The sequence below is a fragment of the Phascolarctos cinereus genome, unplaced genomic scaffold (genome assembly GCF_003287225.1).
Source record: "Phascolarctos cinereus isolate Bilbo 61053 unplaced genomic scaffold, phaCin_HiC Scaffold_5;HRSCAF=322, whole genome shotgun sequence".
Lineage (NCBI taxonomy): Eukaryota > Metazoa > Chordata > Mammalia > Diprotodontia > Phascolarctidae > Phascolarctos > Phascolarctos cinereus.
Window position 1 is genome coordinate 404,076,262 of NW_027555958.1, and position 22,554 is coordinate 404,098,815.

Below are 22,554 nucleotides of genomic sequence, written 5' to 3' on the forward strand. Positions count from 1 at the left end.
AGGAAAAACAAACCAAAACAAAACAAAACACCTAACCCTATTCAACAGTCCTCTGATCATAATGAGGTGAGGCATAAAACAGGAAGATGTATGCTCACCAAAGTTGTTCACCACCATAGTGGAGGATTTGCAACATAGAGTCCAAGTTGAATAGGGTTTCTCTGGGGATGGTGAAGTCCTCCAGATGCTCATATATGCAGATGACATTGTGCTGATTGCATCAAAGTCCAGAACACTGCAGAACTTCCTGGAAAAGATCTGTAAACCACTCAAGAGTTTAGCCTAAGTATCACACATGAATAACTAAATAAATGATGAATGTTGAGGTTATTACATTTTCCAAGATGAACTGTACAGTTTATGGCATATATTTAGATGAACGGTTTAAGGGTTTGTCTAACAGTATGTATGTACAGGACAGAAAGTACAGATGAACAAGAAGTAGGCAAAGAATTGAAGGAAGAAAGTGTGATATAGAACATAATAGCCACTGAACAATTAAAAATGAATACTACAGAGGGCAATGAATGGAGGGGTGGGCACATGATGGGTGTGAACAGGCAGCAATATATAACCATTAAAGAACTTCAAACAAGAAGAGGAATAAATGATATCATTAAAGAATTTTATGCTAGTACTTTCACAATAATAGAATAGTGAGATGGAGGCTTCCAACAGGCTGGGTGTGCTTCCTGTGGTAAACTTAGGGCACGGCCAGTAGTCACACAGGATGGTCAAGCATGGATGGGGTTGTGTGTGATCTGCATTGTTGGAGGAAGCTCCCAAATCAATGTGATCACAGACTTATTTGAGCACGTATACATGTTCATGTGTACATATGACCTCTGCATATAAACACAAATCTAATATTTTAATTATACCTAATGTTGAGACATGTCCATTTTTCCATGCTAAATGTTTGTGCCAAACAGTAACATATATGACAAGGTTCAAATAAGCCACTTTCAGCATTTCAAAGGAACTTACTTATTGCTCATCCTCTATTTGGCCAACACCAAATGCTTCAAGAAGACTATAAAACATTCATTAGATTGTATTCAGACTTTTCTCTTAACACCCCAGAAGACATAAACTCACCCAGTAGTGTCAAAATTACATCAAGTCTTACAATTTTAATCTTACTCGACCACAGATGCTCCTTTAATTTCAAATTTCTCACTTGTGACTTAAATCCTCTCCCACCTAGCCAACATTAGGAAATTTAAATAGAGGGTGACAGGGGAAAATGTGTATTTAAGTCATATTTAGGTAGCTCCACATCAGTGTGAATACTCACTCTGCCAGTGAAGATCATTATGGCATCACATCTTCACAGCCTGTATAATTTTATCAACTTTCTAAATTAATCTTCCATCAAGGACCTACTCAATAAACATAGAGATTTTCTTCATGTTCTAACAGTGAGGGTACCCCTGATCCTTGGGTCCATCTACTTTCACTCAATCTTATTACATGACCACACCACCTACTTTTCTGGTCAACACATGTCATCAATGTACCTTTTTCTCACCAGCTTTCAGGTACAAGTCATCTTTGGTAACAGGCTATGCAACAGATTTATATCTAACCAGGTATCTTTCTATTGCCTTTTACCTCACCTTTAATTCTAAATTCTTTCAAGGTCACAGAATTTCACAATTCAGTCATACGGCATCATTAGAAAAAATATCCATACAAAAGATATACACTTTTTGCAGCAATTTAGGAATTTTACACTCCTCAAATCTGATTAGGCCTAAATTTTCCCTTACTTTTCTGATTTTCCATCTATGTAGCATTTATCTAAGACAATCAGATACACACACATACACACACACACTTCAATTGGCTTAAATTCTCTCTCTCCTTCCCTCTCTTCAATTGGCTTAAATTGCTGGCTCTTCAGATGTTGTCATTATGTGAGCAAAGGGTCCTGTTTATCCACTGTTTTTTTTTCTCCCATTATAAATCCATTTTCAAATTATTAAAGAATCTTAGGGAAATTTTTAAAAAAAAGTTTTGAAGAACACTTTTAAACTTTGTTGAGGAAACAGTGAGAGAATGGGATGGAAACCAAAACTAGCTGCTTTCTGGTTTTTTTTTCTTCCTGTTTCCTACAATTAGAGTCTTTCAGTTTCACACTGTTCTAAGAGATACTAGGTCTAACAGGAAGACAGTCTGTCATCATTTTAATTCTTCCTCAGTGTTCTTGGTATCTGAATATTTTCAACATTATATACAGGTATATATATATATGTTACACTACAGGATCCCTGTAGCAGCAGAAGTATCCTATAAGAACAGGTTGCCAGTTGCAACAATGATTCAGATGATTTACTCAGATTCAGTTGACTTTCTTAAAATAGCAAAGAGCATTAAAAACAAAGTTAAAGCCAGAGTGATGAAAGAAGGTGCATATTTCACACAAACTAACTTCTGATGAAAGAGTTTAAAATGAAAACATGATCTGTTAAGGTCCCTTTTGGCTCTTGAATTCTATGGCTTTAAGTCCATACTGATCCAATCTATTTCAGGAAACAGTTAATTAAGATTGTAAAAATTAGATAAATGTTTTTTAAACTTGAAGCACCATATAAACATTAGCTATTATTATTAACCTGCTGTGTGAAAGGCTAGGCATATACAAAAATTAAAAACAACATAATCACCAGTCCTCAAGGAGCTGACAATCCAGTAAAGGATTATCCTTCAGATAACAAACATTTATGAAGGGACCACCACAAGTAAAGCACTGAACTAGGTCTTTAGCTCTGTCACACAGCAGTGCAAGACACAACATCTTACAAATAATCAAATTACAGGTCACTTACAACACTACAAAGTGTTACAGGAGTTTATAACTACAGATCTGAATTAATTCAAGCTGGAGACGCTCACAACTAACAAGAAAATATACTTAATATACTAGGATGTGACTAAATATGAGCCTAGGTAATTCTTGTATAAATTTACCAGTCAAAATTTTGGTAACAGCTTTGAATACAAATGGCCTATCAGTACGATAAAAAAAGAATTACCATCCAAATAAACTGCTAAAAGTCTTGCAAAATCAGATTATTTTGTTTTCCAAACTGATGAATTAAAAAACAAATCTAATTATGCAAAAATGTCATACAAGTATTGCAAAAATAATGCCAATGTTGGACAAAACTACTGCTTCAAACAGTAGACAACTATCTAGCTAAAATCGTCACTGTCTTCCCAATTAATATTCCCTTTCTTCTTCAAAGCCTAACATTCCATATTATACTATGGTACATAAGATGCAAAAGTAAAGAGAATATAAAATATAAAATAGACACAGAATTCAAAATTAGCTGAATACACTGGATTTAGAATCAAAAGTATTGGAGTTTTAAGTACCTGGCTTTGCTTCTTACCTAAGGGCTATTTACCACCTTGCATATCAATTTCCTTATCTTTAAATGAAGGGGTTAGAAATTCTATCAAGGGCTAAATCCCAAAGATCCTGTCACCTATCTCTTAAAATAGGGTACACCAACTAATAATAACCCTAATTATACAAGCCTTCCACAATACTTATCAAGTTTTCAGGAAGCCAAAAATGCTTTGTGATATAAAATCTGAAATTTATATTTCAATTTTTTCTGATTACAATTTCCAAGACAACTAAGTTTCAAAACCACACAGATCTGGAAACATGATTTAAACTACTTTTTAGTACAAATCAGCTAATCAAACAAACAAAAAAACCGTGGATCAATCTCCTGTAGAAAGCAGGTACAATATTCCACTACTGAAGTACTATGCTGGAAACTTGACACTGATTTTTATTCAGGTTCTATTTCCTCCAAGTTGTATCCTGTTGAAAATCTGAGGCTATCAATTTTAAGCCCACTCAGACAGCTCTATGTCAAAGTCATTTTTGGTCACAAAAATACTCTCCCCCAAGTAGCAAATGTGGTCCCTGACAGGGAATCAAGTCAAACTAACTTATTTGGTGGCACAATGCCAAAGGAAAAATGCTGGAATCAATGGACCACATGCTGGCACCGAAACAGAAAGCACACAATTTTATTTCAAGACACACGTACATGTATGTTTTTAAATTCATAGAATTTTCCCCATATCTATTATAGCCTAGATTATGCTTCTTAACAACAGGTCAGTCAAGAGGCCTAGCTTATAACTAAACTGAAATTTTAGGATCTGCCACATTAGTTATTTTTGTAATCATTCAACTTTATTAAAACGGATCTGTTTATAACAAATTTGCAAGTCTCCTCCAATGGTGCATCTCACAACCTGTTCATGTCTGATGATTCTGTAAAATCACTGTCTTTGTCCTTAGAAAGGTTCTCCACAGAGGATTCTCTTAATGTATTGGCAGGCCACCCCTGCTTTCGCTTTCTCCTCACATTGTGAATTAATAATTCACAATGTGAATATTCTGCAGCACTGTGGCTATCTATGCCTTTGCCATCTCTTGATCTAACCAATTATGTTCTCTTCCTATCACACAAGTCCTTGATCACATCTTTTATTTCTGTTGTTACTTCAAAGCTCTCTCATATTGGCAGTACGTTGCAGCTGACTCATCCCCACCAGGTTTCTCTCCACTGCTTTCTGTATGGCACCTTAAATTCTTTGAAGACCTCTGTATGATGCCACAACCCACTTACTTATAACACCACCAGTAATTGTTATTAAAAAGAAAGGCCCCATATAGTTCTGGAAATACATTAGCAATGAGAAAGGAATTGTAAAGATATTAATTGAGACACTTAATAGCTTCAGCAAAGTCGCAGATTACAAAATAAATCCTCAAAATCAAAGCAACAGGGGCAGCTAGGTGGCACAGCGGATAAAGCACCATCCTTGGAGTCAAAAGGACCTGAGTTCAAATCTGACCTCAGACACTTGACACTTACTGGCTGTGTGACCCTGGGCAAGTCACTTAACTCTGATTACCTTACTGGAAAAAAAAAAAGTCAATAGCATTTCTATATGACAATAACAGGAAGGGAAATCCCATTGCAAACTAGCTACAAAATGCATAAAATATCAGGTGATCAACCTCCCAAAACACACAAAAGATTTGTATAGATTAAATTATAAAACATTCTTTAAGGAAATGAAGAACAACCTAAATGGCTGGAATGCTCATGGCTAGGCTGGACCAATATAATAAAAATGACCAAGACTAACAAAACTAATTTACATTTTTAATTCTATACCAATTTACAGAGCTTGATAAAATAATAGCAAAATTAATTTGGAAAAACAAAAGAACGAGAATATCAAGGGAAATGATGAAAAGAAGGGCATGGGGGAATCAGACCTCAAACTACATCATACAGCAGTAGTCATCAAAACCATCTGGTACTGGTTAAAGAATAGAGGTTGATCAATGGAACAGACTACATAATTGAGATTCAGAAACAACAGAACTTAAAAACCCAGTGTCTGATAAAATTCAAAACATAAGTTACCTAGGGAGAAACTCACTATTTGATAAAAACTGCTGGGAAAACCGGAAAGCAGTCTGGCAGAAATCTGGCTTAGATCAACACCTTATTATATCACATGCCACAATACATTCTAAATGTTTATGTGATCTTAATATTAAAGATGCTACTATAAAAAAATTGGAAGTGAAACAGATCATATATCTCACAGTTAAAGGTAAGAAAAAAGGGGATAGCGGCAATTACAAAAGATAAAATAGATAACTGATTACTTGAAACTGGAAAGCATCTGCACAGATAACATCAATGCATCTAGGATAAGGGAAGTAGTCAAATGAGGGGAAAATCTTTGTATCAAATTTGTCTAACAGAGGTGTGGAGAACCTGTGGCCTTGAGGCCACATATGGCCTTCCAGGTCCTCAAGTGAGGCCCTTTGACTGAATCCAAAGTTCACAGAACAAACCCGTCTCCACCTATTGTCTAATAAGACTAATAACCATTCCCAAATAGATAAATGGCCAAAGGATATGAAGAGTTTTGAAAAGAAAAACTGCAATTAACAGCCACATGAAAAAATGTCAATTAAAACAACCCTGAGATTTCACCCCACACTCTGCAAATTAGCACAAATAACCAAAAAATGGCAAGAGTCAATGCTGGAGGGATTATGGGAAGATAGGCACACTAATACATTTTTGCGGGAGCTAGGAAATAATACAACTATTTTGAAAAGCAATTTGGAATTATGCAAATAAAGTAGCTAAAAAGTCCAAACTATTTGAACCAGACTCCATCACTGTGCTTATATACCCCAAGAAAGCAATCGATAAGAATGTCCCCATACACACCAAAATATTTACAAGACGACTTTTTGTGACAGCTAACAATTGGAAACAAAGCAGATGTTCATCAATTGGAGCATGGTTAGACAAATTTTGGTACATGTAAGAAATGATGTGTGTGATGAATACTAAGAAGCATGGAAAGATCTCTATGAATTGATGCAGGGTGAAGTAAGCCAAACCAAGCAAACAATGGTAAGTTAAGTAACACTTAAACACGAACAATGTAAAAGAAAAGAACACCAAATAAATAAACAAATAAATAAATGTAAAAGAATTATAAAGATTAAATGGGACTCAAATGAAGAGAGATTAGAAGATATCTCCAATCAACCTCTTGGGTAAGTGTTTTTGATCTTTTTCAATGTATGGATCAAATATACCGATTTTTCCCCCCTCTCTATTGTCATATGGGAAGGCTCTCAGGGAAAAGGGAGACAGATTCATGGGATGAACATACACATTGGTGAACATACCCCTCCATCTTTGATGTTTCACCTAATGGTTATGATCAGAGTTGCTGACCAGGCTTATTTCTCTTATGTCATTCAAGGAATCTTAAACAATTTTGATGTGTGTGTGGCACATGCCTCACTGGAAAAAAACCTGGAAGGCAGCATGTTGTACTATCGAATCATGTCTTTTTAATATTTTGGGGGGTAACCAATAATCACAGTGGGATCTTTATAGTCTCTATACTTTTCAGTTAATCAAGAAATGGTGAAAAGGTGGCCCATTGTTAAATTTCCTTTTTTAAAAAGTTTTTACTGACTTCTCCCTCAGTATTTTTTAGTAACGGGAAAAAGAATTCTGTACAAAAGATCGACACATTAAAAAAGTATAAAACCACATGTATGTGACACCTGTAGATCTCCCATCTCCATGAAGGGGAGAGTTGGGGATGTCTCCTCATGTCTCTTCATTTCAAGTCCTGCTTGTTACATTCATTTTTGATTTTTTTTTGGTAGTTCTTTCCCCTTACATTGTGATTATTGTTTTCTTGTCTCTGATTACTTTACTCTCTATCAGCTCATGCACCTTCCCATGTTTCTCTGTATTCATCACACACATTGTTTCTTACAGTGCAGTAATACTCCCTTACATTCAACTACTACAATTTGTTTAGCCATTCCCCAATTGATGGGCATCTACTTTGTTTCCAATTCCTTGCTATCACAAAAAGTGCTCCTATAATTATTTTGGTGTATATGGGGACTTTCTTTTTATAAGTGCAGTAATGCAACCTCTGCTTCAAGGGTATGGACATTTTTGTAATTTTCTTTGCATAATTCCAAATTGCTTTCCAAAATGGCTCTACTATTTCATAATTCCATCAACAACATATTAGTGCGTTTCTCATTCCACAACCCTTCCAACATTGACTCTTGCGATTTTTTGTCATTTTTGCCAATTTGCAGAATATGAGGTGGAACCCTGGAGTTGTTTTGATTTTCAAGTCAAATTTGCAAATGGCTGTGAATTGCAATTCTTCTTTTGAGAACTGTTTGCTCATATGCCTTGATCATTTAACTGTTGAGTTTATCAATAATTTGTGTACAGATGACTCCTATACACATTCTGTAAAGATTGAAGGGAAGTCATATAAGTTGGTAATTACTGATGCTGCCTTGTGCAGTCTTTTTTGGTATTATTAAGGTTCAAAGTGTTTTCTATGTCTTTGTTATCTTTTCCACTTTCAGATACCTTGTTTATCTGTTCCTCATTGTCCTAACAATTGTGCTGCTTGTAGTAGAGATGGCTTCTGTGTACACTTGGTCCAATCTGGTTGCTCTTCCCATCTTTGTTCTCTTTAGTGTCATTTATACTTCAAATCTCTGGAATTTAGATTTAAAGTTCTTTTTAAATCTTCTCTACAGAAACACCAAACTGAAATCCACAAACAATGAATGGAACACACTTAACGAGGCTTAGATTTGGTGACTAAGGCAGGTATTTCTCTTCTTACGTCAGTCCTCACCAGATGAACACAACATAGATCCACTAGCTAAAACTAACCCCTCTCTTTTCTCAGCATTATGACCATTCTGCAACCTTTTCAGATAAGACTGAGGTCATCTCTCTTGTTCAGCCAGCCAAGATGCCAAAAGGGAAGAAGGCCAAGGGGAAGAAGGTGGCTCTGGCCCCTGCTGTAGTAAAGAAGCTGGAAGCCAAGAAAGCAGTCAATCCTTTGTTTGAGAAGTGGCCCAAGAACTCTGACATTAGTTAGGACATCCAACCCGAAAGGGACTTAACTCAATTTGTCAAATGGCCTTGGTACATCAGACTACAGCATCAAAGATCTATCCTTTATAAGCGATTGAAAGTGCCACCAGCAATTAACCAGTTCAGTCAGGCTTTGGATCATCAGACAGATACTCAACTGTTTAAACTGGCTCACAAGTACAGACCTCAGACAAAGCGATAAGAAGCAAAGGCTGTTGGCTCGGGCCGAACAAAAAGCTACAGGCAAAGGAGATGTCCCCACTAAGAGACCACCTGTCCTCAGAGCAGGTGTTAACACTGTTACTACCCTGGTAGAAAACAAGAAAGCACAGTTGGTAGTGATTGCACATGACGTGGACCCCACTGAGCTAGTGGTCTTCCTACCTGCTTTGTGCCAAAAAGTTGGGGCTCCTTACTATATTATCAAAAGTAAAGCCAGACTGGGTCGCTTAGTTCATGGAAAGACATGCACAAACATTGCCTTCTAACCCTGAAGATCAGGGAGCCCTGGCTAAGCTGGCAGAAACCATCAAAACCAATTACAAAGACAAATATGATGAGATCCGTTGTCATTGGGGTGGCAACGTTCTGGGTCCAAAATCAGTGGCTCATACTGCCAAGATGGAAAAGGCAAAATTAAGGAACTCAACTAAATTGGGTTAAATGTATATTTGATTTTTCCCTATATAAAAATAAAAATTTAAACAAACAAAAAAGACTGAGGTCATCTGAAGTAAGTTTCCACAACTTCCCATTCCCTACTCTTTTAAATCTCTTTATAATGCAAGGGTTCTTAACTAGGGCCTGAACTTAGATAAGGAATATATATTATATACACATACATAATATATATATACATATATATATACATATATATATATATATTAATTTCACTAGCCTTTTGATATCCTTTGTAATTTTGTGTATTTTATGAATTTTAAAAGATTGTTCTGGGGTGTCCTGACAAAGGAGTCTATGACACACAAAAAAAGTTTAAGAACTCTTGTATATAGCCTCATCCATCTCTCCATTCATGCCTTTGATACTATCCCTGTTCTTGTTCTATAGAACTTTGCTGTGTTAAACTTTATCTTTGGCTTCAACTTTTCCCTCTCTTATCTCACTCTCTCTTTCCAGAACCCTAAATTTTAAACGGATTATTATTAAGTTGAATAATGTGGGTAATGAGTAAGAGGGCAACAAGGATAAGAATGAGACTCAAAACCATGTCATGCAAGGATCCTCTGTAGGGCCAGAGGAAGCTCACAGAATGTAGAGCTAGAAGGAACCTTAGCAATCACACGCTGCAAATCCTTTTCTATGAGGAAACTGAGGATAAAAGAGAGGAAGGAATTTGTCCAAGATAAGTTACACAGGTACTAAATAGTATAACTGGGCTTCAAGGAGGTCTAGAAGTCTGCCCCCTGCCCATCTCATAAGGTTGTTGTAGGGATCGAAATCAAACATTCAATACCCACTCAATGCTGGGGGAGATACAAAGATAATAAGACATGGTCCCTGCACTCAGATTAATTACAGTCAAGTAGGGTCTTTAAAAAAAAATACACAATATTGCACAAGTACATTAGAAAGGTACAAAACAAAAGTACTATGACTGTGAAGACTGGGGGGGTAGGAAGTGATTATTGCTACAGGGGCTTCATGAAAGATTTAGAAAAGAGTAATTCAATAGGCAGAGGTAGGGAAAGAAGTCATTCTAGAAACAAGGAAAAAAATGAGCAAAAGGCAGAGAGGTAGAAAAGAATGGGGCATCTGAGGATAGAGGAAGGTAGAATCAATCTTAGGTATAGTGTATTTGCATCTTCTCCCAAGCATTAGCACAATGCACTGCACTTAATATCTGCTAAATAAATAAATACATGTGGAAAGTATAGTTGTGAGGTGCTCTTATTACTTTTCTGTCAAGGTCTTAAAAATCATTCTTGCTCCAGGGAAAAATCCTGACTAATTGAAAACAAACTTTTTTGTAGTGACCAATTTCACAGTTCATTAATGAAGCAAGTGATGGAGAGAGGGAGAAGGAAAAACAGAAGCAAAGAACAGTCAGTTCTTTTATTATAAAGAAATAGCTAAAATAAGGAGGGAAGAAAATATAGCTGATCCAACTAGATGTCAAAATGATCTACTGAAAAACGTTAAGTCTTCAAAAATCTGAATAAATTTAGGCATAATGGTAGTAGGTATGAAACACCAAAGATATCTATCTACCAAAAGTCAAAAATTAAGATTAATATACAGTATCTCTCTCCCACAAAATCATTCTACCACCCTACCTTTCCAGCATTATCTCATGGTTCTCCTTTAATGACTATGCTCCAGCCAAACAGGACTATCCTGAAATTTCCTCCCACTGCATTCCACATTTTCCCATCTCTATGCCTTTGATCATTCTATTTCCTAAAGCTAGAATATCTGTTGCTCACTTCACTGGCTGAATGCATTCCTGTTCTCTAAAGCCTAACTCGGGTACCATCTCGGGTACTAACTCGGGAAGCCTCCAGTGTTATCCACCACTGTCCTACCACCCAACACACCAGTTGTTAATAATTTTTCTTCAGGGACCTCACCTAGCATATGGCTTTTACATAATGGGATAATTGTATTATTTTGTTATTGTGCTTATTAATGCACTGGACAAATCCTAAATTCTAAAAGAATGCTCCACCTTCTCACTTCTGCCTCTTAGCTTATCTGGCTTCCTTCAAGACAGCTCAAATCCCTTCTGGTGCAGGAGGCCTTTTTCCACCCTAGTCCAGGCCAGTTCTACATACATAGTAGCCTCCTAACTACCTCCCTGCCTGTGCTTTTTCTCTCCAAGATTACCTTCCACATACTCTGTATATAATCTCACATTTACATAGTTCTTTGCATGTCTCCCATACAAGGATATGGGCTCCTTGAGGCCAGTGACACTCTTTTTGCTTTTTTTTTTGGTCTCTCCAGAGCTTAGCACACAGTGCCTGGCACATATTGAGAACTCAATGCTTACTGAATGACTGATCAACAAAATCTGTGGAATGACAGAAAACTCATGTACTTATACTGTTCCTTTGTACATGTCTCCTTGTTCCTTAGGCAGTTAGGTGGCACAGCAAATAATGGAGCACTGAGCTCAGAACCAACAACCCTCATCTTCATGAATTCAAATCCAGCTCAGACGCTTAGTACCTGTGTGATCTGGGTGAGTCGTTTAACCCTGTTTGCGTCAGTTTCCTCATCTGTAAAATGAGCTGGATGGTCACAGAGAGTCAGCCATGACTAAACACTGAACAGCAACAACAACACTGTTCCACATTACATTTTAAGCTTCTTGAGGATAGGTGCTACTCCTTACTTATTTGTACTTACATCCTTAAATATGTACTTAAATCTTTGCTGAATGTAGAGTCCAGAATGATACCTAGATTTCAAGCCTGGCTGACTAAGATAATGGGAAATCACTAATAACTACAAAGAACAGTTTTGGTTGAATATGATTAGAAGTCAGAGGATAAAGAGAAAAGGAAGTAGAGGTACTGATTGTAGAAAGCCTTTTCAAGGAGTTTAGCTACAAAAGAAAAGAGATATATAGAACAGTGGCTAGAGTGGATGGTATGAGTCAAGTGAGGAAATTCTGATGATGAGAAAGACATGGGCATGTTTTAAGCAGTAGAGGAGCAGCTAGTAAAAAGTGAGAGATTGAAGATAAGTGAAAGGATAGAGGGGGAAACTTGGTGAAGCTGAGATGCAATGGGATCACTTGTACATGTAAAGGGGTTTGCCTTTGCAAAGAGAAGGACAGGGACAGGAGGAACCCTGGTCGACATTGGTACCTAGAACCACCACCATCCTCCCCATCACCCGTATTTACACCCATATAATCCCCGAGGACAGGATTATTCCACTTTTGTCTCTGTATCCCCAGACACCAACCTCAGTACATTGTAACACAGCAGATGCTAAACAAATAACTGTTGACTGACCTTCAATTTAACCTTGATTTTAATTATTCCAGAAAATTATCTTGAAGCATTTCTTGAAATACTGTGATCAGACTCTTGTTCTTCACAATTCAGGTAAGTTAAATAACTCTCTCTCTAGGCTCTAAACTCTAATTCCAACATTTTTACTTATAAGATATCAAGTTCTTTTTGTTTGAATTGATTTTTCCCAATAGTTTTTGCAAGTAATTCATCTGCCACTGGTGCCATTTTATCTTCAGGACAATTCTATTTCTCACTGACTCCATCTTTACTTAAATTATCTAATGATAATTCAAAACTGGCAAGTTTTATCTTATTCAACTTGTAGTGATGTCACTTTTTACTCTCTTTATGTTAGATCTAATTTCATTTTCTGTCTTACATACATATAAACATCCATAATGTTAAATCTAACAAAAACTAGTCTAGCTTAAATGCGGGAGGAGGATGGGTAGGAGGAAAGGCATTCGTTGATGCTAAATCATTGTTATCTCGTTTCTTTTAATCCCCAGTATTCATTTTGTTGTAGGCACAGTGTATAGAGTGTTTGACCTAGAGTTGGAAAGACCTGTGTTCAAATCTAGCCTGCAACACTGTGTGACCCTAGGCAGTCACTTAACCTCTGTTTCAGTTTCCTCCTTTGTAAGATGGGGATAACAGCTCCTGCCTCCCAGAGTTGTTTGTATCAAATGACACAAAACATAAAAAGTGTTTTGCAAGCCTTAAAGTGCTATATAAATGCTAGATGTCATTTCCCAACCTGCTCATTTGACTGATCCTTTTCTGCGGAGTAATTTTCATTTTTACTTTCTTATTCCTCCACTTTCTTTCACAATGTTCATTTTTAGGAGTTTAGCATTTAGGGCAGGAATTCTTAAACCTGGAGTCCATGGACCCCAAAAGATTTCAATAAGTCCCTAAATTTAGAGGTGAAAACCATTACATCTGTATTTTCAGTAACCTTTGGTTTCTTCTGTAACCCTTTTATTGATTTAGAAACATCATTGCAAGAAGGAGTCCATAGACTTCACTGGACTGCCAAAGGTGTCCATGTCACAAAAAAGGTCAAAACCCCCTGGTTTAGGGGCTCTCCTAATGTTTTATCCCCAAGGGATAAACCTTGGGAGTGTTTTTGGTAACCAGGACATACAAAAATTACAACAATGTAGAAAGAACAACAATTAAACTGGAATGAAATGATTAGAAATTTTAATGACTAAGGTTAGCCTCCCCTGCCCCACCCCATAGAAATAAGGCACCTCCCTCACTTATCGTTGAGGCGGGAGACTATGAATGTGACATACTCAAATTTGACTTTTCCAACGTATTGGTTAGGTTTTTGTTTATTTTTTAAAAGGAGGATGGCTCTCTGAGAGGAAAGGAATACTTAGACATACTTGCAAGATGTGGGTGATGTAAAAAAAGATATTAATAAAAATTTTACTTTTAAAAATATATTTTAATCAGGCCTCCACTACTATAACAAGCTCAAAATTTTCCTCTGTGAGAGTGAGAGATCTGCTCACAAGTGTTATACTTTGTTTCCTCAGGAGACATAATCTTTGAGACCTCAAAAGTTTTACAAGGTAATCTTCTAAACTAAGTCCGTTTACAGAGTAAAAAATACTATTATGTATCCATATAAAAATCAATCTTCCCACTAATTGCCTGGATTAGAGTCTCTAGACGGAAAACAGACCCCTGGCTCAAAACGAAATTCTTTAGCATATATTAGGAAAAAATCTTCATTCTGGAGAGGGAATGTGGTATAGCTAAAATGATTCTGAATTACCTGCTCACATAAGAATCCATTCCAGATTAGGCTAGGATAACTGCCACTTCAAGAAATCAGGAGATTTCATCAAACCCCATCAAACTTGACAACAGATGAACCACCTTAACGTGAAAAAACTATAAGTGATATGTGTCGACTGCAGACTGTATTCACGTGAGTCATGCTCCCTCTTACTGTGACAGCCTTTACAATCTATATAATAACCTCATGTTCCACTGATTTTAAGCCTATTCAAAAAATGATCCTCATCACCAATGATTGCATAGAAAAAGGCATATTTTACTGCAGATTTAATAAGTAAATTCCCATTGCCAACAGCGAGGAGGACTAGAAGCCAGAGAATCTCCTTGAGAAAGAGATTAATTTCATACCTACACTTGAAAAAGAGCCTAAATCTGTTCCCAACACAGAGACTTTATACATGTGCAGCTGACAACCTGGGCAAAGGAAATGTATTTACAATGTATGAAACGATTTGTGGACAACTGAATTACTATACATTGCTATGGGGAAAGAGAATGTTCTAGCCTGAATTTCAATTAATTTTTTTTCTCCTTAGTGAAACTATATTGCAAACGGAAGTGAAGTTCTGGCCTATATTTTAGTTACATTATGGGTTAAAACAGCCCATAAGAGCTAGTCTAACCTCCATATAAAGGAGAAAAAGCTTTAGAGCTAAAGCCCCTGAGGCTTGGAGAATCAAATTACTTAATCAAGGACACACAGGTGGCAAAAGCCATAATTTAACCTAGGTTTGCCCCAATTATTTCCATGAGAATATGTATTTCAAACAACCAATTTACAAATAAAATTCTGATGTAACATATTTCTAAATGAGGGATTGCATCCATATATCTGTTATGTTCATTATTAGTTGCTTTATTTAAATTAACATGTTTGAGTTGTACTTAGGCACGAACATAAGTGATCTTAGCAAAGAAATCTGCTTAGAGGCAGTCAGTTGGCTAACATTTATCAAGCACCTACTATGTGCCAGACACTGTGCTTAGCACTGGAGAGACAAAGAAAGGAGCTCTCAAGGAGCTCCTGCTCTAATAGGGAACACATGCAAACAGCTATGTACAACAATATACACACATATTCACACTTACAGGATAAACTGAGGTTAGGCAGACATCAAGATCTTACATCTAATGAGTATTACTCTCATTATCTACAGTGCCTCAGAACAAACACATTTCTAGTCTTCCAAGATAAAGTCAAGCTAAAACTCTTCAGGATTCTCCCCCTTCTGAATCTGATTGGCATTACAACTCAGAAAAGTAATGATAATCCACATCCTCCTCCTCCTTCCTCTCTATTTTGCAATAATTCGGTTTTGTCCATACCTGCTGGATTCATGGTCAAGTACAGTTGCCATCCGGAGAATTTCTTGACAAGAATTTGATTTTTAAAATCATATTTCTTGATTTTGTTAATATCATGATAAAAATCACAGACTAGTTTCTTGAAATTCACCATCTCTAGAACATACCTCCCGCCTCCCCAAAGAACATACCTCTTATGAACTAGTACAGGGGTGGGAAATTTGTGGCCCTTTATGTCCTTAGGTGCAGCCTCTTGACTGAGTCTAAGTTTTACAGAACAAACCCTTTCATTATGGGGATTTGTTCTGTGAAATTTGGATTCAAAGGGCTGCCTTGAGGACCTAGAGGGCCACATGTGGCCTCGAAGCTGCAGGTTCCCCACCCCTGCTCTAGTAGGAGGTTGTATGCATATACTGGGAATCAGGAAAACAAATTTTGTCGGACTGGTGGTAGTACTATAGGTCTATGGCAACAGATGCAGGTAAATAAAACTGAGCAGAGGAGGATAATTGAGAGTGGTATACATGGTCTATCTCCATTCAATTCTATTCAGCATTTATTAAGTATTTGTGAGCAAAGTATAGTGCTAAGTCCTGGGGGCCATAATTAAAAGGATGAACACTAAAGAGGAGGTAATAAGGATTCTAAGAGGTCAAAGTGAAGAAAGAATATATTCTAGGCATGAGGCTACTTAAGTTAAGAAACACAACATGGAATGCTAATATCAGGGAAAAAGTTAATGAACAGTCTCTATGCACTGCAAAAGCTAGAAAAATATCTCAATATGAACACATCAGTGAGTATTTGCTAAACATTTACTATGTGTAAAACACTGCTAAGCTAGGCATGTAAATATAAATACAATAAATGAAACAATCACTAAGTAGCTTACAATTTAATGGGTATATCTCAGGTAGCTGCTTCCTTCCCCTTAGCCTGTAATCATACCTCATCAGCTTCATTATCATGATCAGTATGTTAGAATATTTGCTTTCTTACATAAAACTGGCACATGTATTACAAGATATCTTGAAACCATTATGGAGGATCACAAATGCTTTGCAGAAACATCACTGCACCGTTAAGGCTGTCTTCTGTTTAAACTTATTCTCTGCTTATGTTACTATTCTTTTATCAGCAGATTTTCAAATGAACAGGTTGGCAACACTTGTCAGTCTTCCAGTAGAGTTTCTGTGAGAGTTTAGTCATTGTGCCAGTAGTAGAAGAGAAGAAAGTTATATTAAGAGATTAATTCCTTAGAAAGGTTAGTTTATATGTATAAACATTGTTTAAAAACATGGTAATATGTAAAACTGAACTTTAACTACACTTACTATTTAATAGTAATATAGGATTTGTCATTTAGCCAGTAGAGGAGCAAATATTTTCTTTTTTTATTTCTATCTTCCAGAGTTCAGTTATGCTGTTACAGGAATGAATGGGAGTATCCTGGTGCCTCTCTATAATATAAACTAAGTCACTTGGAGGAATACATATGTGCATTAATTTGCTTTATTTAAGAGTATTTCATTACAAAAATGAAATTTTTGTAGAAATAGTTTTATTTATTTTGTAAAATTATAGCAGTCCCAACGGATCACTAGAGAAAGCATATGAAAAACGCTGAAAAATTTGTTAATAAGGAATCTCAAAATATTCATTCAGATTGAACATACTGTAATCAGGAAATTAGTAAAAGTCATTCATTAGTTCACAATCCTGAAATAATCCACAAAGTTGTTTGATGGTGAGCAGGGAAATAAGGAAATATGATAAAAGATATATTAAATCCACAACTACAGTATATAATTTGTGGAGTTCTTGCAAATAGTAGCTCAAAACCTTTTCTTCTGCCTCACCATTTACTATCAAAATATGAAAACTGTGTTGATAAGCCTGTTGATTTTTTAAAGTAGAAATAAGATTTTTAAATGTTGATTCATTTATTTCTATTAATAAGCAAAAAAGTAGAAAAGTAGTTGAAACTTCAAAATATGGGGAGGCTAATCCTACCGCAGAAAAATTTTGCCATGTGCCAAACCAACTGTCGTGTGTGTGTGTGTGTGTGTGTGTGTGTGTGTGTGTGTGCGCACGCGCAGAGATGACTACATTAAAGATCATACCCACTTCTCACAACAGTAATCTTGTTGGATACATGATATATATCTGATGATGTTAAATTAGTTACTGTAGAAAGTTTAAAAAGTGACATTTATGCTTTGCAATTAGATAAGACAATGTTTATAACCTAGCAATTTTATTTGCAAGATATATAGATAATATGATAAAGCGGAAGAGAGTATGCTTTTTCATCATGTTCCTCAAATGACTTTTATTTCACATTTGATGAGGAAAAAAGTTTCCTCAGATTTTATCAGGAAAAGTTTAAGACTAAAACACACTATCATAGAGTTATAATCATATCAAAAAAAAAAAAAAATAGTCAGACTGTGTCCAAAAATAATTATTTCTCATCATTAGTGTTTAGTAGGCCTCAGTTACAAGGTTATGTAAGAACCTGTAAAATAAAAGGAATGTCAGTTGTACAGACACCTTTCAAGTGATTCCAATCTGAGAAACAGAGCAGCAACTAAGTTTTATTACCACTGTTCCTTAAGAAGTAGCACCATGGTTTGTCCTTGGCAGAAGTTGTTAAAATGACTTCTACAAATCTTGAGCAAAACAGACAACAGAAGTTGTAGCAACCTACAAAACTACTTACTGTCTGACGTTCCACAAAGATTTTTCTTATGTTACAAAATACATCTTAGCAATCATAAAAGCCAAGTTAAAATACATATAGATGTAGGAAAAATGGTCATATCAAAACCTCCCACTCCACCAGAGATAATCTCTCTTATGAGTGGTCATTATATTACTCCTTCAAAAAAGGAGAGAATTATTCGTGTTGTTCTATTTTGCATTTATGCTGTAAGTAGACTTATACTCCTAGTCTGACACCAGCTAACTAACTATAAAGGGAACAGAGAGAGACTAATATTCACCTTAAAGTAATAGGACAGGGCAGAAATGTAAAGGACTTCAAGTGATCTTTTTATTCCACTGGATAAATTCAAATTCACTTTATCATCAAGAAGTCTGAACTGCTTTCTCATTAATATCTTACCTGATTTGGAGACAGAGATCTGGAATGAGTAATTTAAAAAGAGAAAAGACTATTCATGTTTTTGGTTGGCTTCACAATTTAAAAAAAGTGAACACTTTTTATAAAAGATGTATACCTCACAAGGATCTTTCGAAAATATAACAAGAAGACTGAGTACAGACCAATATCTCACACCATATACCAAGATAAGCTTAAAATAAGTAAATGATTTAGACATGAAGAGTGATATCAGAAGCAATTTAGTAGAGCCTGAAAATTACCTGTCAGAACTGTAGGGAAAGAGCTCATAATCAAACAAGAGATAGGCTCACAGGAGGCAAAATAGATAATTTTGATTACATAAAAAGTTTCTGCACAAACACAACCAATGCAGGTAAAATTAGAAAAAGAAAACAAATCTTTGCAGCAAGTTTCTCTCAATAAAGTCTTGTTTCTCAAATACATACAGGACTAAGCCAAATTTATAAGAGTAAGAACCATTCCCCAATTAATAAATGGTCAAGGAAAATGAACAGTTTTCTGAGGAAGAAATCAAAGCTATCAAGAGTCATATGAAAAAATGTTCTAAATCACAAATAATTGGAGAAATGCAAATTAAAACAACCGAGATACCACAACACATTAATCAGATTGGCTAAGATGACAGAAAAGAAAAATGACAAATGCTAGAAAGGTCTGTGGGAAAATGGTTACAGTAATACACTCTTGGTGGAGCTGTAAACTATCCAACCATTCGGGAGAATGTGGGAACTATGTCCAGAAAGCTGTTTGACCCAGAACTACCACTACTAGGTCTATGGCCCAAAGAGATCAAAGAAAAAGGGAAAGGATACATCCATACAAAAATATTTACAGTAGTCCTTTTGTGGTAGCAAAGAATTGAAGGGATGACCATCAACTGTAGAATGGCTGAACAAGTATATAAAATTGATGGAATACTTTTGTGTTGTAGGAAATGATGAACGGAATGGTTTCCAAAAAACCTGAGAAGACTTACATACCCATGCAAAGGGAAGCGAACAGAAGGAGAACCATTTACATAGTAATAGCAATATTGTAAACATAATCAACTGTGAAAGACTTAGTAACTCATCAATACAATTATCTTCCACAGTTCCAAAGGACTAATGATGAAAAATGCTATCCATGTCAAAATAGAGAACTGATGGACTCCATACAGGCAGAGTGCAGACTGAAGTATATTTTTATCTCTTTCTTTCTTTTTTATGATAATGCAGAAATGTTTGTGCGACTTCATATTTATAATGGGTTTTATACTCTTGCCTTTTCAGTGGTGGGGGAAGGAGAGAATCTGATACAGAAAACAAAATTGAATGAAAAAAAAAGAAAATATAACTAGAAAATATTTCAAAGTTGGCTAAAAAGTTTATATCCAGGTAAATCTATTGAACAACATTTTGAAAATCAGTTTATGAATGGAAGGAGTTGTCTCAAGCAAATCTGTCTAAATTTTGGTGATCCAACTTAATTTCCCTTCCAAAGAAAATAAATATGGTAATATGCATAGTTCTCTATATTCCTTGATCTCTTTTGTAGGTTGCCTTGGGACTGGTTTAGAACACCCACAATGTGCTTCTTAAATGAATTTTCTTCAGTATTAAAACTACATGCATGTGAAGAATGAAAAAATGGAATGAAAAAGACTTACATATTGTCTTATGATCCTGACTCTCCTGGATCTTGGCATGAGATTCAAACAAGAACACTGATGATTTATAATATAGGTCAATTACTCTGGAAGCCAAAATTTTCACAAATGATTACCATATCCATGACCAATGACGTCTCTACAAGGGCATCAATCTTCATTTTGATCATTTTTGGGGAATTTATATACTTTCATAGATTTGAGCCCTCAATGATACAGTTACTCCGGTCTCACTGTACATAGCACCAGTGCAAAGAGGCAGCTAGGTGGTGTAATGAGTGGATAGAGAGCTAGACCTGGAGTCAGGAAAATCAAGTTCAAACCCTGTGTCAGACACATACTAGCTAAATGACCTTGGACAAATCACTTAAGCTCAGGTTCCTCATCTGTAAAATGGGGGTAATAATAGCATCTACCTCCCAGGGTTGTGAAGGTAAAATGCGATATTTGTAAAAGCACTTTGTATTAAAGTACCATACAAATGCTAGCTATTATTATTATTATTAGCAATATATTATTTGTTATCATATATGACTCTTGTTCATGTCCTCTCATAATTCTTCAAACAAGGAGTCCACCCAACACGCCAGGAACCTACCTATCTCTCTTTTTTTTTAAATTAATTAATTTTGATTTATCAACAATCACTTCCCTAAGCTTTTGAGTTTTGAATTTTTCTCCCCCTCCTTCCCCAAGATGGCACACAATCTGATATAGGCTATATATACACATAGTAAACATATTTTCACATTAGTGATGTTGTAAGTAAGAATTAGAACCAATAGGAGGAACCACCAGAAAGAGGAAATAAAACACAACAGATGAAAAAAAACAGCAAATAGTATGCTTCGATCTGCATTCAAACTCCATAGTTCTTTTTCTGGATGTGGACAGCATTTTCCATTATGCAGCCTTTGGAGATGTCTTAGATCCTTGTATTGCTGAGAAGGGTTAAGGCTTATCAATATTAGTCATCGCATAACATGGCTGTTATTGTGTACAACTTTCTCCTGGTTCTGCTCACTTCACTCAGCATCAGAACATACATGTCTTTCCAGGTTTTTCTGAAGTCTGCCTGTTCATCATTTCTTATAGCACAATAGTAGTCCATCACATTCACATACCACAACTTGTTCAGCCATTCCCCAATTGACGGGCATCCTCTTCATTTCCAATTCATTGCCACCACAAAAAGAGCTGCTATAAATATTTTTGTACATGTGGATCCTTTTCCCATTTGTATGATCTCTTTGGGATATAGCCCTAGGAGTGCTATTGCTGGATCAAAGAGTATGCACATTTTTATAGCCCTTTGGGCAACAGTTCCAAATTACTCTCCAAAATGGTGGGATCATTTTACAATTACACCAACAATGCATTAGTGTTCCAATTTTTCCATATCATCTCTAACATTTATCATTTTCCTGTTTTGTCATGTTGGCTAATCTGATAGGTGTGGTATGGTACCTCAGAGTTGTCCTATATATCCCCTGATATGGGATGTGTACCAATGGAGCACACTGGTTATCCAATAGTTAACCCTTGCAAACCCATATCCTTTTCTGGTTATATGCCTTTGTAATAACCTTTCACACTGCTTCTCCAACAATATTTGCCTCACTGGTAATAATTAAAGCTGAGAATGTGTCTTATTCTGAAACTATTGGCCATTACCTCCCCATCAAAAGAAGAAAAGCATGCTTCATCATTCTTCTAGAATCATAGTCAACTATTGAGTAGTAAGTCTTTCAAAATGTCAGCATGACCAAACTATACAAATATGTTTTGCTTGACTATAGTCAGTTCTGCTAAAAGTTTTAAAAACTGAATTTTTTAAAACTCAATTTATTAGAACACTTTGCACATAACACTAATTTCAAGTTTGCCACTGCATGATTTCTTCCTTTAAAAATGCATGAACATGTAGGAAAGTGCACCACTTCACAGTAACTCCAAGCTGAAACACTTCCAGCACCCACTTCCACAAATTTCAGATCTTTGTCAAAGTAAAACTGGTCTGGAGATGGGCTGATCCTCTTCACCTCTATCTCTACATCTAGAGGGTCCAGAGTTGGGGGCCTTTTCAACTTATTTGTGCAGACCAGGCCAATCAAGAGACCAAGGTCAATAACCTGC

The 22,554-nt window shown here is 36.1% G+C and overlaps 1 protein-coding gene and 1 pseudogene across 6 annotated transcripts in view; one reads left to right on the plus strand and one right to left on the minus strand.

Moving 5' to 3' along the window:
- Nucleotides 1-22,554, minus strand: part of SMG7 (SMG7 nonsense mediated mRNA decay factor) — a 106,068-nt gene that overhangs the window by 66,086 nt on the left and 17,428 nt on the right. For 2 of the 6 annotated variants that reach the window (XM_020984378.2, XM_020984380.2), the window contains exon 1: nucleotides 99-205. The exons of 1 other annotated variant lie outside the window; for it this stretch is intronic. In XM_020984378.2, the coding sequence (XP_020840037.1) occupies nucleotides 99-136 (38 nt within the window). In that variant the 5' untranslated portion in view covers nucleotides 137-205. Of the gene's footprint in view, nucleotides 1-98; nucleotides 206-22,554 lie in introns of those variants that run through there. 3 more of the 6 variants (XM_020984381.2, XM_020984379.2, XM_020984376.2) reach the window with 2 other exon arrangements.
- Nucleotides 8,386-9,179, plus strand: LOC110206848 (large ribosomal subunit protein eL8 pseudogene; annotated as a pseudogene).